General features: G+C 32.1%; 2 protein-coding genes across 3 annotated transcripts; both read left to right on the forward strand.

Moving 5' to 3' along the window:
* The first annotated feature begins 2,152 nt into the window (after positions 1 to 2,152).
* Positions 2,153 to 10,559, forward strand: LOC139516476 (leucine-rich repeat-containing protein 74B-like). The gene is made up of 11 exons (XM_071306616.1): positions 2,153 to 2,348; positions 2,965 to 3,185; positions 3,609 to 3,781; positions 4,278 to 4,385; positions 5,055 to 5,148; positions 5,434 to 5,483; positions 6,248 to 6,329; positions 6,746 to 6,831; positions 6,978 to 7,172; positions 9,639 to 9,734; positions 10,083 to 10,559. The coding sequence occupies exons 1-11, from the start codon at positions 2,296 to 2,298 to the stop codon at positions 10,218 to 10,220; spliced, it is 1,296 nt and encodes a 431-aa protein (XP_071162717.1). The 5' UTR covers positions 2,153 to 2,295; the 3' UTR covers positions 10,221 to 10,559.
* A 1,441-nt stretch (positions 10,560 to 12,000) lies between these two features.
* On the forward strand, positions 12,001 to 15,847 carry LOC139516477 (protein SPATA45 homolog). Of its 2 annotated transcripts, XM_071306618.1 has the most exons (3): positions 12,001 to 12,285; positions 13,895 to 13,918; positions 15,565 to 15,847. In XM_071306618.1, the coding sequence occupies exons 1-2, from the start codon at positions 12,057 to 12,059 to the stop codon at positions 13,906 to 13,908; spliced, it is 243 nt and encodes an 80-aa protein (XP_071162719.1). In that variant the 5' UTR covers positions 12,001 to 12,056; the 3' UTR covers positions 13,909 to 13,918; positions 15,565 to 15,847. The 2 variants fall into 2 exon arrangements, with proteins under 2 accessions (XP_071162719.1, XP_071162718.1); XM_071306617.1 differs by lacking the exon at positions 13,895 to 13,918 and having other exon boundaries at positions 12,003 to 12,285.
* The last annotated feature ends 781 nt before the right edge of the window (positions 15,848 to 16,628 follow it).

The following is a 16,628-nucleotide window of genomic DNA, read 5'->3' on the forward strand; positions in this document are numbered from 1 at the left end:
ACGAGAAACGGACACGTACCGGACAATACGGATGTCGAACGTACATTCAACGGACGAGTAACGCATAAAACGGACACCTAACGGAAGCGTACCGGATAAAACGGATGAACAAGATATACGGAAAAATCAAAGGCGACTATAATAATACATGTAAATCGCATAAATATTCAAAATGTTTCTGTGTAACTGGTTTTGGTTTGTTCTTCAAAATTCCGCCAAAGGGCAGTGTCTGGCCTGAATAAAACTGCTTGATTGTGAAGACGTGCCTATACTCTAAGATCGATTATGAATAATAAGAATTCATGAACCTTAAGAATCTGACATACCAATAATTGGCATTTCTAAATCGAAATTTTCAATTGGCATTTATCCGTTTCAGATCCGTTCATCATCCGTTTTATCCGTTATACATCCGGTAGAAGTCCGTTTCTCATCCGTTCAACATCCGTTTTATCCGTTAAACGTCCGGTAGAAGTCCGTTAGTGAATTTATCTTCCAGACCTCCAACGGATGTATAACGGACACGTAACGGATACAAAAAGGAAACGAAACGGACGAGTACCATACAAAACGGACGCCTAACGGACATTTTATCCGTTGGACGTCCGTTTAAAGTTTTGAACATGCTCAAAATCTTCCACCGGACAGAACGGACGTCGACGGATAAAACGTACGCTTAACGGACATGCAACGGATATGGACGGACGTCTAACGGATAAGAACGGACGTCTAACGGACATGAACGGATTGCAAAAAAGTTATCCGTTAGACGTCCGTTCGAGCTATCCGGTAAGGTGTGACCGAGGCTTTAGTGAATTTATCTTCCAGACCTCCAACGCATGTATAACGGACACGTAACGGATACAAAAAGGAAACGAAACGGACGAGTACCGTACAAAACGGACGCCTAACGGACGCCTAACGGACGTTCAACGGACATTTTATCCGTTGGACGTCCGTTCAAAGTTTTGAACATGCTCAAAATTTCCCTCCGGACAGAAAGGACGTCGACGGATAAAACGTACGCTTAACGGACATGCAACGGATATGGACGGCCGTCTAACGGATAAGAACGGACGTCTAACGGACATGAACGGATTGAAAAAAAAGTTATCCGTTAGGCGTCCGTTCGAGCTATCCGGTAAGGTGTGACCGAGGCTTAAGCCACCAAATGAAAATTTTGTAAAAATAGCGATAATCTCAATTAACGGTGACATTCAAGCGAAAATTTACATACGAGTTCCACTTATTCGCTCGTTGAAGTTCAATTGAGATTCATTTGAAATTCACATGAGCAAAATATATGTCTACATATAGGACATTCGTCACTATGGAAGAGCAATGAACCAAAATCAATGCAACACAAGGTTATGTGAACAAATTATGCAGTTTGTAGGATGAATGTCGATATAATAAAAACTCGCATTCCAATGGACAGCATACTAGAACTTGTTTATGGTATTTTTTCCTATTTTTTCGATATCAATATCACATCTTGATCTCTTAACCAACAATCGCAATAATAAACTCCTGCAATGATATTCAATGATTGGCATAAAAGAATTTCATGATATGTAAATAAAGTTAATTCAAGTACTTATTTGATGTCAATTTCTTTATCTTTTTATCTCCCATAGATATTTGAAATGTTGATTCTCCAATATAGGGTATACAATTTAGGTTATATACGAGAAATTGCATTTTAATTATCAAATCAAGATTTAGAATGTTTATTACACTATTTAAGGATTATATTCGACTGAAAAAAACACACGCAGAGTTTAAGGATGTATTAATTTCCGTATCTATTTTCGATAAAGAAGCAAACATTTTACTTTGAATTAACTCATTAACGATAGAATGCACTTATTTGTACATTAAAGAAAGACATTAAAATGGATTTATAGATTAATGCGCATAAACTTGCAGAAACATACACGTAATGTTATCGATTTCATGGATTCTCTTTCATGATTTCATGATTAAAAATTGTCTCACTATATCAAAATATCATATCATATATGATTTAATTGTATGCCTTCAATCAAAATAATAATTTAACCTTCAAATTTTCTTTTTATGAGAATGACAATTTTCTACTCCGGTAAATTTTAAATGTCTTTATATCAATGTGACAAAATAATTTGAATTTAAACCTTCCTAAAATCTTCTACAATAGCCATAGTCCCGCTATTGACGTTCTTAAATAGGATAAATATAACACAAAAATGTTAAAATTGTTCTACCAATGCAACATCTAAACTATCTTAGTCTAAATCTACAAATATAAACAAAATGGCTGATGAGGACTGGAATATATTAAGAAAACCTGAATTTATACCAAATCTGTACGTATTTTGTTATTTTAATATTTCTAAAGTATATAAATAATTATGATATTGATTTATTTCTTTATAAGAAGACTATCTACTTTAGTATATCACTTTTGTGTATTTAAAGTATTTTATCTTTTAGTTTATGATTTACCGTACAAAGTTACTGAAATATTTGTAATTATTCACTAACAAGAACTGTTTTGTGTCAAATACTTACAATGATTTGACCATTAAAAGGCACATAAGAAGATATGGATGACAATCAGACAACAATCTAGCAAAACAAAATTTAAAATAATGGTTGTAAAAGTTAATAAAAAAAAAAAAAAAAAAATGTTACATACGAAGTGAGAAATAAAATAAATAAAAGGGGGAGGGGAAGACAATTTTTTGCAACACACATTTATTTTTAATTAGTTTGAAAAACGATTATATATTTGAAACTACATTTAATGGATATTTATTTCAACTATTTCAATCATTTTGTGGGTGTCAATATTCATTGGAGTGATTATTTATTTTTGCCAGTTGCAATATATATTAAAAAAAAAAATCCTACCACTTATAACCTCAGTTTTTATCAAATGGTCATCGCCTAAACATGTTTCCATAAAACTTTTACTTATAGAGAACGTATGCCAATTCACCATAAGATAGGCTCGCACCAAAGACAACATATTGGAAGAGCAAGAACAAAACGACGGCAACAGAGTCCGAAGTCAACCAGACGCCATCACAAATACTCTAATGACCAACGGTTAAGCCGGAAAGCTTCAAAAGCTAACTCAGACTTATGGCTAGACTTTAACGTGGACGCTTCTTTATCAGAAAGCGAAGATGAACTACAAGGTTTATTTTTTTATTCATTCAATCACTTATTTATTCACACCCATCCATCGCGTTCAATAAAACGATAATTCGATATTTCGTTTGTTTGTTCGTTCGTTTCTCTCTCCCTTCATTTCTTTGAGTTAGAGAAGAAAATAAATACCATGTTTGTATTGGTTACTCGTGATGAGTTCACGCTCTTCCTACATTTTTTCTTATTTGATAATAAATAATGAAGTACAGACTATGCTAGTACTTCCAAAAACACGATAGACATTTTAAAGGGAGCTTAAGTGAGGGGAAATGTAATGAGAAATATCTCAAGATTTATAAAAGGCAAACAAGTACAAAAATTATATTCGAGTAATCGGCCTACCGAACGATTATTATATTTTTACTCTATACTAATTTGCATGTTACCATTTTTCTCTTTATTTTCACCAGAAACTACTCAAGACGGTACAGAAACAAGTGTGCTTGTGTACAATAACTCCTGTAAGAAGTTTGGAGTCACACCACGCGATAGTGTTTTGAAACATTTACTAACAGACAAATTGGCTATCAATAACGGCAGACTGACACGCCCTGACATCCAACCGTTAGCATATTCTCTCACGGTATGTTTAATATTTTCTTAGAAATTTCATAATACTATGGATTCTTTTATTTTCGATGGTACCAATTTTCGTGGATTTCAGAAACCTTGCATTTTCGTGAATATTTGATTACGTGGTGCTGCCAATGTCTGGATACAACTTTGTAGATTTTTTTTTTCGTTGAACATTTAAATTCGAGGTTCGCCTGTAACCAAAAAACCCACGAATAATATTGAATCCACAGTAGTTGATTTTAATTTATGTGGACGCTTCCAAAGGAGGATTTTTAAAATTCCATTGAATAAAAACGGACAGGTAAACAAAAGTATTATAATTTATCATTAGCAAAATACATTGAACTGATGGCTTCTAGGTCTGCATTTCTTACTTTCAAAATCAGATAGATTGACAGTAGATTTAACCTTTACAAAGGGCATGTCTTAACTATGCGTATACAATCCAAATCATCTTCAATACTACATTCGAAGTCTACATAAAACAATTGTATATTTTTCAGATGAACAATACCATAACTATATTAGATATTTCTTGGAACAATCTTGGAGGAGAAGGCTTTAAACATTTTAGTAGAATGCTGGAGGAAAATGTGTCGATAACTGACCTTGTAAGTTGTTACATACGAGTTAAAAGAACGTTCTGATTCAAACTTTCAGAAAACCAAAACTGTATGTATGAATAAATGAAGGTCCACGATTAAAAGGGAGAAACAATAAAGCCGTTTTAGTCAACTTTTTTGAGTCAATTACATGCTTAATTTTCTCAAGCATTAGAAAATATGTCAGCTTTTTGACGATATTTTAAATTTAAAGCAGATCACAATTGAAAACACGCAGATTACTGATCTTTGAATATTCTTTTATTTGCCTGCAATTATTTACACCAATCACATATACAAAAGCAGATGTAGTATGAGTGCCAATAAGACAAGTCTCTATCCAAGTCACAATGTATAAAAAGTTAACAAATAAAAGTACGGCCTTCAACACGGAGCATTGGCTCAAACCGAACAGCAAGCCTTAAAGAGCCCAAACAATGATTAGTGTAAAACAATTCTAACAGGAAAACTAACGGTCTAATCTATATAAAAACCAGAAACGAGAAACACCTATGAACCACACCAACTAACGACAACCACTGAACAACAGGCTCCTGACTTAGGACAAATGCATAAATATGCAGCAGGTTTAAACAATTAACAGGCGACCTTCACCCATACCGGCGACAGTAGTGTAAAATTACAACTTTAAAAAGCATGTTTTATTTTTTTCCTCAGGATGTTTCCTATAATGACCTTGGTTCTAAAGGTGCCATACTTCTGGAACAGCTGCTCAGTTCTAAATCACATCTGAAATCTCTTAATGCTGCAGGTAAATCTTATTTTGCACTTCCATTTTATTATCAGAAATATGCCTCTTGCAGTTTAATTTAAATTATATACTTGTTTTAAAGACATTAGTTTTCATCTTCTCATCAACAGTTCATAGACACACTTTTTTTTAAACTCTGAAATGTGAAAATTTTACCTACGCATACTTCTCATGTTTTATGGATTTTAAAGAAACACACCATGTTCAGGAAAATTTGAGATTTAAAAAATACAAAATAACTGTTATTTTTTTCCTTCATATCCTATTTATTGTTTTGTGATTTAGGTAACAGTTTTGGGAACGACGAAGCCCGATGCTTTTCAGAAGCTTTAAAGGTATTTGTGTTATTGGTTATGTAACTTATTGATATTTAATATTGAATGAAATCGGTATAACTGTTATATAATACTGCTAGAGAGTGTGTTTGTAATTCTAAACATTATTTACACATTAAATTACTTTTAATGTATCACGCAATATCTGTGAAAAGAAGTATAAATATATTCTGAAGTGCAATTTAATTTCAATCGTCACTCGTAAAGTAGGTATTTAAATAGAATCCCAATATACCTGATTTTCTGTGATTTTTTTTGTAAAGAGGAGTAAGAATCGAAGGTTGACGGATGACCATTGCATTATTGCTGTCTTCGTTGTTCTTCCATTTTTTGATAGTTTGTCTTGTTGTTAAGATGCTATCATGATACATTGACTTAAACATTAAACTTTTTTTTCTAAATTTTGGCACTTTAGGACAGAAGATCGCTAATACCTTAAAAAGAATTACTAGTAGTACTTTTAAACTAAACAGAAAAAGATGTATCATTTACGACAACGCGACTGCAAACTATATAACAACATAAAAAAAAACTAAAAAATCAATTCTAGACTGCAAAGTTACATTGAAAAGAATATTTCATTTGACAACAAATGTAATTTGTCGTGACAAGACTTTGCCTTTGTCATTTGTCATTTAGTTTTGACCCAGATGTACACTCGACCACGCCTATTTTTCTTCTATCTCCGTGGTTTTATTCTAGTGGCAGAATACTAGACTAGGCAATGCTGAGTTTATAAATGATTATTACTTTTTTTTTTACAGCAAAATACAAACCTACGTCAGTTAATTTTAAGTGACAACAATATCCAGGAACAAGGAGGATCGCTGCTTGCGGAGGCATTAGGTATGTTACTTGGACAGCAATAATAAAAAATGTCAATGTTGGATGAACTTTTAGTCTTAGATACATGATTTTTTTATTACTTGTTATTGGCTTTAAACTAGCTGTCAGTTAATGCGAGTACTCCGAGACTAGTACTCAGTGGGGTTTTTTTTTTTGGTGTAGCGATTAATAAATATCCCTCCAACTCCGGTCCATGTTTTTGTTACTAGTTTTTTTTCTTTGTATTTATCTGACGAGTTGTGCCCTTTTAAACTGCTTTTAAAAGTTTGTTCATATATTTAAAACAGAGATGTGAAAAAGAAGCAAACATATAAAATATCCAATACTATATGTACATTTTAACCTTGGTATGTACATTTTCAATTATTTTCAATTATTTTTAATTGGTTATCAATACAATTCATTTTATTTTTTAGAGAACAATGACTATTTACAAGATTTAGATTTAAGCTGGAACCAGTTGAGACTATGTGGCGCTGTTGCTATTGGGAACAGTTTGCAGGTCAGACATTTTGTAAAATTTATAGAGTAAAGAAATTGGGATGTTTTGTCTCCTACTCCTCTTTTCTTTAATAGGAAAGAAAGAATAAAATTTTTGATTGACAAAATGTAAAAGCAGGAAATTTCTACATTTTTTTTCCCTTTTAGAATAACGAATCATTAAAACAACTGAATGTGTCCTGGAATGGTTTTGCAGACTTGGGTTGTGAAGCTGTTGGAAGAGCATTAGCGTCAAATTCTTGCCTTGATACCTTAGATTTGTCCAGTAATAGAATAGGATATGAAGGATGTCACAATCTTGCCAAAGCTTTAGTTCTTAATAATACATTGACCTGCTTAAAGGTAAGTTCTATTTTATACCTAGAATTTAAGAACAGAATGGCGGATATCATTAACTTGCATTTACTTTTGTATAGCAGGCAACTCTGTCTATTTCTATTTTCAAATATACTCTATGGGCAAAGAAACCAACTCTTCTTTTATACTTAAATGAATTTGATTAATGTGTCAGTCTAGACCTGAACATTGGTGAACTATTTGTCACTGGACGTTTTAAGCAACCAAAGACCAATACACCATTTTGACCAGTTTTATGAATTGCAGTTCTTCATTTTGATATCACTATAAACTTAATTATTGCAAATGAATTTAATATTTTGCCTGTAAAAGAAAGACATATCTTTCGTATTTTTGTTCTGTGGTCAATCATAAATGTATTATATGTATTCAAAAAAGCTCTGGGGATATATGCATAAAACTACTTAAGTTAAGATTGATCTGAACGGATGGATTTTTCTTCATGTCCTGGAATAAATGAATACTACGGTTGGATATCTTAACTAATGTGGTTTTATGCATACCAGTCATGATACCTTAATGTTAGATCTAGGTGGTTTCATGTTGCTCAGTAGCTAGTGCTTTTGGTACTTACATAAGTTATAACATTGTTTCTCAAAATTTCCCGTTGCTGAATTAAGTAATTATCTAGAAACTAAGGTTCCAATTTCCTGAGGTCAAGTTGACCTCAGCAGAATTTTAATATTCTGTTTGTGTTCCTTTTAGTCATAAAGGAGGGGGAGGACAGGGGGTACCCTTCTCCCTTCTCCCACCCCTCTTCTCCTTTCTCCTACCCCGTTCTCCTTTCTCCCATTAGAATAAAACATCTCCTTTGAGATATTTTTTCTTGAAATATTAGAATTTTTTTTAAAAGGAGATATTTTATTTTTTCTCCTTTCTCCCTGCCTTCTTCTCCTTTCTCCTACCCCCTTTCTCCTTTCTCCCACCCCTTTCTCCTTTCTCCTACCCCCTTTCTCCCTGTCTCCCTTACCCCTGTCCTCCCCCTCATAAAGCTCCTAAAGTATCTATGTATTTACACATCCCCTGCTTTCAAATATTCCTAATGAAGTTAAATACAAAAAAATACGAAAAACAGTCGGACGACGAATGCATACGGAAGCGTGTTAGCGCCACACATTTTATTCTTCCTAACTTTGCGTTATAACGCAGACCTTTGCGTTGAACGTAAACCCTTTGCGAAATAACACTAACCTTTGGGTTTAACGCAATCCTTTAATAATATAAGAAGATGTGGTATGAGTGCCAAGAGGAAAACTCTCCATCTAAGTCACTATTTGTAAAAGTAAATCGTCTTAGGCCAAAGTACGGTCTTCAACACGAAGGGAGCATTGGCTCACACCGAACAGCAAACTATAAAGGCCCTCAAAAACAATATCCATGTTACTACTAGTATATATATTACAAAGAAAACTGAGTATATTGAGGTTATACCGAAGAAAAAAAATCAACCCTACGAATATAGGAGGGGAGGACAGAGGGTTACCCTTCCCCCTTCTCCCACCCCTCTTCTCTTTTCTCCTACCCCCGTTCTCCTTTCTCCCATTAGAATAAAACATCTCCTTTTGAGATATTTTTTTCTTGAAATATTAGATCATTTTTTAAAAGGAGAGATATTTTATTTTTTCTCCTTTCTCCAACTTTTCTCATTTCTCCCAGCCTTCCTCTCCTTTCTCCTTTCTCCTACCCCCTTTCTCCCTGTCTCCCTTACCCCGGCCCTCCCCCTCATATAGTTATAACCGAATATAAAAAGCTATCGTTTTAGAACTGTGTAAAGTTGGTTAGATTCCCTTTGGCAATAAATGTATAGAATGAAGATGTTTTATTAATACAATTATGTTCTCTCCATTCAAATGACTACCCAAGCATCTTAAAAATACTTCACTATATTTGAACTGAAAATTCAATGACTTTCTATCAAAGAATCTTTATCATATTCTGAGGTTTTAAAGCAGAAAGATCATTTTGTATTGACGAAGTTTCGCAATTGTATGACATTATTTTTGATCTTTCAATTTAAATATGCCTATATACTATACTATATCTATTTGTTGTTAAATTATATACTTTTTTGATACACAAATCAGTCTTAGTTTATGTATAATTGCACTTCAAGTATTCCATTATTCCTATGCATATTTATCATAATGATTTGGCCTTGTATGTATATTTCTCTTTTTATCTAATACTAAATCACAACCGAAAAGAATGACAGACGGACATATATACAAAACTTAATGAACAATTAAAACCAAGATATTTGTGTTATATCGCAAATATTTGCGTTATAACGCAAACATCATAGAAAGAAATATATAAAAAAAAAATGTGTGGCGCTATTACGCTTCCGTAAATGCAAGCAATATACACATTATGAAGTTTTATTTTCATTTAAAGTATTCAGTTGAGTTGCTTCTCGAATAATTTTGATTTGAAATCATGTTTTATTTCCAGGTCAACTACAATTCGATAACCACCCGTGGAGCTTTAGAACTTCTTGTCGCCATAAAAGAAAACCATACCAGTGCCATAGAATGTCTGGAACTTCAGGTAAAAGGTCATCTATGCATTATGTTTATCTCTATGGCAACTTTAAATACTCTAAAATTATTTAAAAGAATTCTGAACAACAAGAAAAACTGGTTCTGCTTTCAATCTTAAGTTTTTCGTGTGTCTACACCTCGTTGCTTTTGAAATCAGCAAAAGCAAAACTATACTCAATTTATAAGTTAATTTTCATCTGCTTACGTTTCATATTGTTTATATCTCTATGTTTAAAAAAAAATACGTTATTACTTTCCAAACTAAAATGAACGACTGTCACGTATAAGTGCTTAACATCATATATGTTGGATATTAATTTATTATAACTTGAACTGTTTCTATTTTTCATTTTAGGATGTGCCAGTCGTGCAAAGTTGCTTAGAAATTGCTACAGACATTAAGAATAACAGAGACAATTTTAGAGTTATTCACGATGTTACAGTATTATCAGAGGATTTCATTCTTCGGTGTGTTCGACCTAACAAAATGTAAAAAAAAAGTGTCATTGTTCATCAGGAATATGGTTTGCATTTTTATGTGCGTGTTCTAACATCATATAATAGCTTTCCTAAATGATATAAGCCGTAAGTGATAAATTTATATTGTCATCAGTGCCATAGACTTACAGTCTTTCATCTGTAATTTTTAAGAGAAAAAATGTCGAGTTCTCCGTTTTGTGTGAAATGGAATTAAATTCTTAACAATGACTATTTGGTTCAAAGTTTAGACTTAAGGATTAATTCTGCAAAAGAAGACATCAAACTAATTGATTATTTCCTTTATAAGCAACACGGATAATGGAACCTTTATGAAACTAAAAAAAAGGGTTCACTTGATGTTCAGAGTGTTTAGCCATTAGTTCTTTGTAAAGACTTCAGAACATGAAAGTGGGAATACATTACGGTAGAAAATTGTTTTTGTGATCAGTTTATATAATTATCATAAATACATGTCGTTACCTGGTAGTTATATAAACTTTGGTTGAAGTTCTTAGGACATTTTGTCTGTTTGCCTCATTGGTGTAGTATAGTTCTCAAATATTAGACACGAAACCCATTAGTAAAGTCGTTTATATATAAAAAAAATCAAGATGTGGTGTGATTGTCAATGAGACAACTCTCCACAAGAGACCAAATGACACAGATATCAACAGCTATAGATCGCGACATACAGCCTTCAACAATGAACAAAGCCCATACCGCATAGTCAGCTATAAAAGGCCCAGAATTCACAAATGTAAAACAATTCAAATGAGAAAAATAACGGCTTAATTAAAGTACAAAAAATGAACGAAAACAAATATGTAACACAGTAACAAACTGTACCACTGAATTGCAGACTCCTGACTTGGGACAGCCACAAACATACAGAATTATTTAGTTTTTCCAACTGTACTCCTTGGACGTTGTATCTTATGTAATTCAAACACCCTTCTTTAAAGTAATACCGTGTTTAATCTCATGCATTGTATTTCATAAATTCCAAGGCAGTTCAAAGTTTCATCCGCCATGGAACAAGGAGAAAAGTGGTGATGGTGATTAGCCATTCCCTTAAAGTCTCGTGTACAAAAATTGTTACGAGCGTGATTTAAAGATAATCTGGGATTATTATTATTTATTGTATTGTAACTTTTTTCGCTTATCAATATAGAACGTTCTGGATGAACACAAAAGCCGAAAAAATAAGTTTTGTGATCATTTATAACTTAAAAATTTGGTTCATATGAAAATCTGAATAAATCTAAAGTCCTATATTTTTTTCTTTTTAAAAATTGGATATGGCCAACATAAAATACTACACAATGGAAATTGTGTAAACAAATCTTTAAACAAAAATTACCGGACATATGATCACATATGTAATAAAACGGTTAACTAAAGTCGGAAAATAAAACTTCAATCTGGAGTTGATTTTAAACGAAACCAGAAATTAATTCGAATGGTGTATAGTTCCATTTAAATTCAATCAATTCAATTTAAATGAAATCTATTGATATTTATAAGTAAACAATACCTAAATTACCGGACATTTAAAATTTAAAAATAACATTATAAAGCCGGAAAAAAGCTTCGATCCGGACTTTACTTTAAACGAAACAAGAAATTAATTCGCATTGTATATAGTTCCATTTAAATTTAATTACAGTTAAATGAACAATAATAGTTATATGTAATTAGTTGTCTTTTTATGAGTAATTAATACTTATTCTAAAATACAGTTGAGTTAAATCATCAATTACTTTTAGTTTCCGCATTTGTTTATTACTTGGCAACAGCGGAACGTTATAGCGTCATTGATCGTTGTTAGGTTACATGTGTTAGTTGCAAAATGTCGAAACTATCTCCAACTGATGCTCGGGCGATTGGAGAGGCTAGGGAATCATGGTGTGCCGTAGAAATGAAAAAGGAACAGAGCTGGTGTCGAACAGAAAGGAAACACCATGGGGATCAATTTACAAGCACGGCATTTGATGAACACAAGCCTGGATATCAGCCACGTTGTACATTTGAGATAAATGCACCTACACACAGAGAAAGAAAACATTACAGGGAACAAAGTAAGATTAAAAAAATATATAGTACTGATGTATGGCAAAATATTTCTTTGATAAATGGTCCGATCTTTTTGTTGCGAGCATATTTTAACTTCCCGGTCTTAATATTTTAAATATAGTTGCAGTGAATTGATATGCAATATCTCTGAAACCATTATCACCAAACGGAACCATGATATACATCATGTATGACAAAAATTACCACCCCAAATTATTGTCCTAAACTAGCATATATATCATAGTCTCAGTAATAAAAAATATTACGAATGTCTTAAAATCTTATATCGCTATGCTGCTGATTATAATTGTACTATGCACATGTGTTACATATAGGAAAAATAAACGATAATACAAGATTAAACATAGAAGGTGTTGATTCATAACAGACACTAAATATTTGCCAAATTTGAATTGTGTGAACATGACACAATGTATCAACCTTGTTTTATTGATTAAGCACATGTACACGGTTGATCTATAATTGATCAATTATTTAATAAATCATTTATTGACATAATTTGTTTTACCTGGCATCCGTTCAATAATTTAATTTGCAAGGTATACTAAATAGTTTATAGATTTGTCCTGTGTTCTTTTGGGGAATTCTTACAGTCTGGTCGATTTATCATTAAGACTAAAACAGATTATCTGTAGACATGCATTCATTCGGAAATATAAATTGTGTTTAAATTTCTTCATAATAGATTTATAGCCAGACATTTTTTTAACTGAAAATGAATCGTTATTAGTTAAATATATATTTTATTGATATACAAAAAAAGATTACAACACACACTATTTGCATGCAATCCCCTTCCATTGCAGTCGTAATTGTATCAGTAGCTTTTCAAAGTAAACTAGTTTGATTACATAAAAATACCGGCGTTCGACCGTACGAAGAAATCCCTTACATTTATTTCAGTGACTTTAACAGTGTAAAAATCTACTCAAATTGAAAATTTTACAATCATTTTACACTCACTTGCAACATTAAATTGATATTCAGCTCTATAATTGTTGTTGAAGACACTCTTCGTATAGTTCCGCAAATGTGTTGATGTTTTTTGCGTTGAAGCAGCTTTAAGGAGATCCTCTGAGAATTGTTGCAGGTTTAGAAAATTGTCATCATGATGTTAGAACCTCATAAACTGAAGTTGTAATACTATAATTTTAAAATTGTCTTTTTTATACCACGTCACGGAAACAAGTTCAGAGGCGGATTTAGGGGGGGGGGGGGAGGGGGCCCGCCCCCCCTTTTTGGGAAAAAAATCGGTTGCTTATATAGGGAATCACTGAAGCGTGACGGGAGCGGGCCCCCTCTTAGGTCAGTCAGTGGGCCCCCACTTATGAAAATTCCTGGATCCGCAACAGAAGTTAATGTACCCCACCTGTAGCTCTAAAACTTTTAATTCCCGACCATTTTTTTTAATTTCTCGCTAATAAGATTTGATATAGAAAAGGTCACTTATCAAATTAAAAAAGTTAGTGATTTATTATGTTATTATTAAATCGTTACTTGATGATCTTGAGGTAAAACATAAATATTGGTTAACTTGTTTTTTATGCATATCAATACATTGTGTATAACATTGTATTACTTTTGAAATTTTAGGTTTTCTGATTTAGTAGTATCATGGTAAGACGCTTCCATATGCTTTAATGTATAATTAACTATTGTCTTTAAGCTTATAGTGAAACTAACCTTGTAGTTTTTATGCAATTCCCAAGTATAGTCATGTTTTAAAATTCATCTACATCCGATAATCATACGTATCTCAATCCATTCACATGAAGAATATGAACGAAAGGAAACCCATGATATTTGTTCTTGACAAACAACAAAGAAAACTGTTCAGAGGTCACAATACAACCTTTTATGAATGATATTAAAAATTTAGCAGATGTGGTATAGCTGCAAATGAGACAACTCTCCACCAAATAAAGTAGATCTTTACATCTATAGGTAAATAGTTTATCATATGGCCTTTAACAATGAGCAAAACACATTCAGCGAGTAAGCTATAAAAAGCATGACAAGCATGTCAAACAAACTACACTCTTAAGTCTACAGAAGCTTAAGTGTTAAACATAAGACTCTTTACTGATATATATGGTAAACCGAAACTGTTTGAAAACGACTTGAAATAAATCAACAAACCTCACATATTTTTCTTTAGAAAATAAAGAGTTTTTAGTATTCCCATATAGAGTAGTTAGAATAAAATAGCTGCTTCCCTTAATGTGTTTGACATATAATTGTTCAGAAATTATTACAGGCGTAGTTTATTTAGAGGACTTAGAAGTTTAACATTTTGTAAATGAAGCTTTGAATTACGATAATGCTCAACAGGGAACATGTATATCATAAGTTTATTCAAAGCTCTTTTTTATTCACAGAACAAGGTCACATGAACACAAGTAAATTTGAAATTACCGAATACAATTTAACTAATAAATTAAAATCTTAACTCATACGTTGCATGTTAGCTTTCATTCTACTTCATCGTCTGCCTGTCTGTGATTGCAGTACAATGTTAAAAGTATATATGCTTAAACTTAACTAAAAGTAAAGCTTACTTTAACCATAGTTGAAATTCATGATAACAGTCTTTATTGCATGTACACATAACTGCTTATTTTTTCGTTATCTGCTTGGCTTCGATGTAACTAAATGCCATCCAATATCATTGTACGTGTTTTTTTGTTTGTTATTACTCTTCGTGTATAATGACAACATGATTCCACTTGTATATGGATCCCATTCAAAGGAGAAAATGAATTATTTGCGAAAGTTTATAGTTATTTGAAAAAAAAATCATTTCCTGTATATAGTACATAACGTTAAATCTATATTTTCTTCAGATTAGACTGTTGTCACTGGACGTAAATCTATTAACAACCATTCAATGTTTTTATTAGATGTGGTGGGTTGAACTTTTGGATAGTAAAACCGATCCAATAGCAGTACCAAATTTCTATTTTAATTTTGTTGAATCGCCCTGTCTTGCTGTATTATTTAAGATCGTCTCCCTCTTATCTACATTTGTGTATTATTTTTTTTTTAGATTTTAAGTTTTTGATACATTGTAACAAATGACGGTTACACCATTTTCTTTTACATATACTGTCTAATATAGCGAAGGTATATTACTGTTATAGATTCAAATTGTTTATATCAATATTTTCTATACAATCTTCCGTTTTGAATTTTCCTCGGAGTTCAGTATTTTTGTGATTTAACTTTTTTCTAACGTTAATATATTTCTTTCTTCTTTATTTCAGACAAAAGTGTGTTACAGATATAGAGAAGAATGAAAGAGAAAGAGAAAAACGAATGACATCAAAAAAATAATCAAAAGAAGAAAACATTTCATTTATCAGTATTATAAATACTTTAAGCTATTGCTCATTTTATTCGATATATATATATATATTGTTTTTACATCTTTGCTTTTGCACATGTATTCATATACACCTTTCAGTATTACATTGTATTCATACGCTCAAGTGCAATAAGATGCACTCTTACATGTGTCTAGTATTAAAACTGAATTATAAAATTTAATTTTCGTTATGTATTTATTAGATAATGCAGATAATATCCTTTTAATATGACTAGGGATTGCTGCAAATTACGTTAATCTATTTCAATAAGTATTTGGGTTTAACTTCTATTTTTTTTTACAAGGATCATGAATAAAATTTTCGTATCCGTCAATGTGACGGCAACCTAAGAACACAAATAAACCTCCACCCAGGGAAATATAGAGCTTAACATGCAGTGTTCAACAATAAACAAAAGTCTATACATTTTGTCAAGCTCTAAATTTTCCTACGTCAGATAAATTCTTCACAACATAAGTTTTGTCGGTTTTCACGTTTTATGCTTAAAATTTAAATAAATTACATTTTGTCTAGAAAGCAATGTTGTTCAGATATAGTTTTTACGATCGTATTAGTTTACACGAAAGAGATATGAGACAGTTATTCAAAAACTTATACGTAAAAAGACACATTGTCGAAGACCGTACGATAACCTATAGTTGTTAATTTCTATTTCATTTCGTCTCTTGTAAAGAATTGTCTATCTGAAAATCAGACCACATTTTCTTTTTCTGTATACGCATCATATTTCAAGCTCTAAATCGCCTTAATTAAATCTGGACAAGCTGTAAAAAAATAAGGAGATTTGGTATCATTGGCAACAAAAAAACCCAAGAACAACATACTACTTCTCTTGTGCAGAGTTGTCTCATTGACAATCATACCACATCTTCTTTTTTATGAGGCCTCCAATAATGACGAAAAATATACCGTATAGTAAGCTGAAAAATGCAGCGGGATAC

The sequence above is a fragment of the Mytilus edulis genome, chromosome 3, assembly GCF_963676685.1.
Source record: "Mytilus edulis chromosome 3, xbMytEdul2.2, whole genome shotgun sequence".
Taxonomy (NCBI): domain Eukaryota; kingdom Metazoa; phylum Mollusca; class Bivalvia; order Mytilida; family Mytilidae; genus Mytilus; species Mytilus edulis.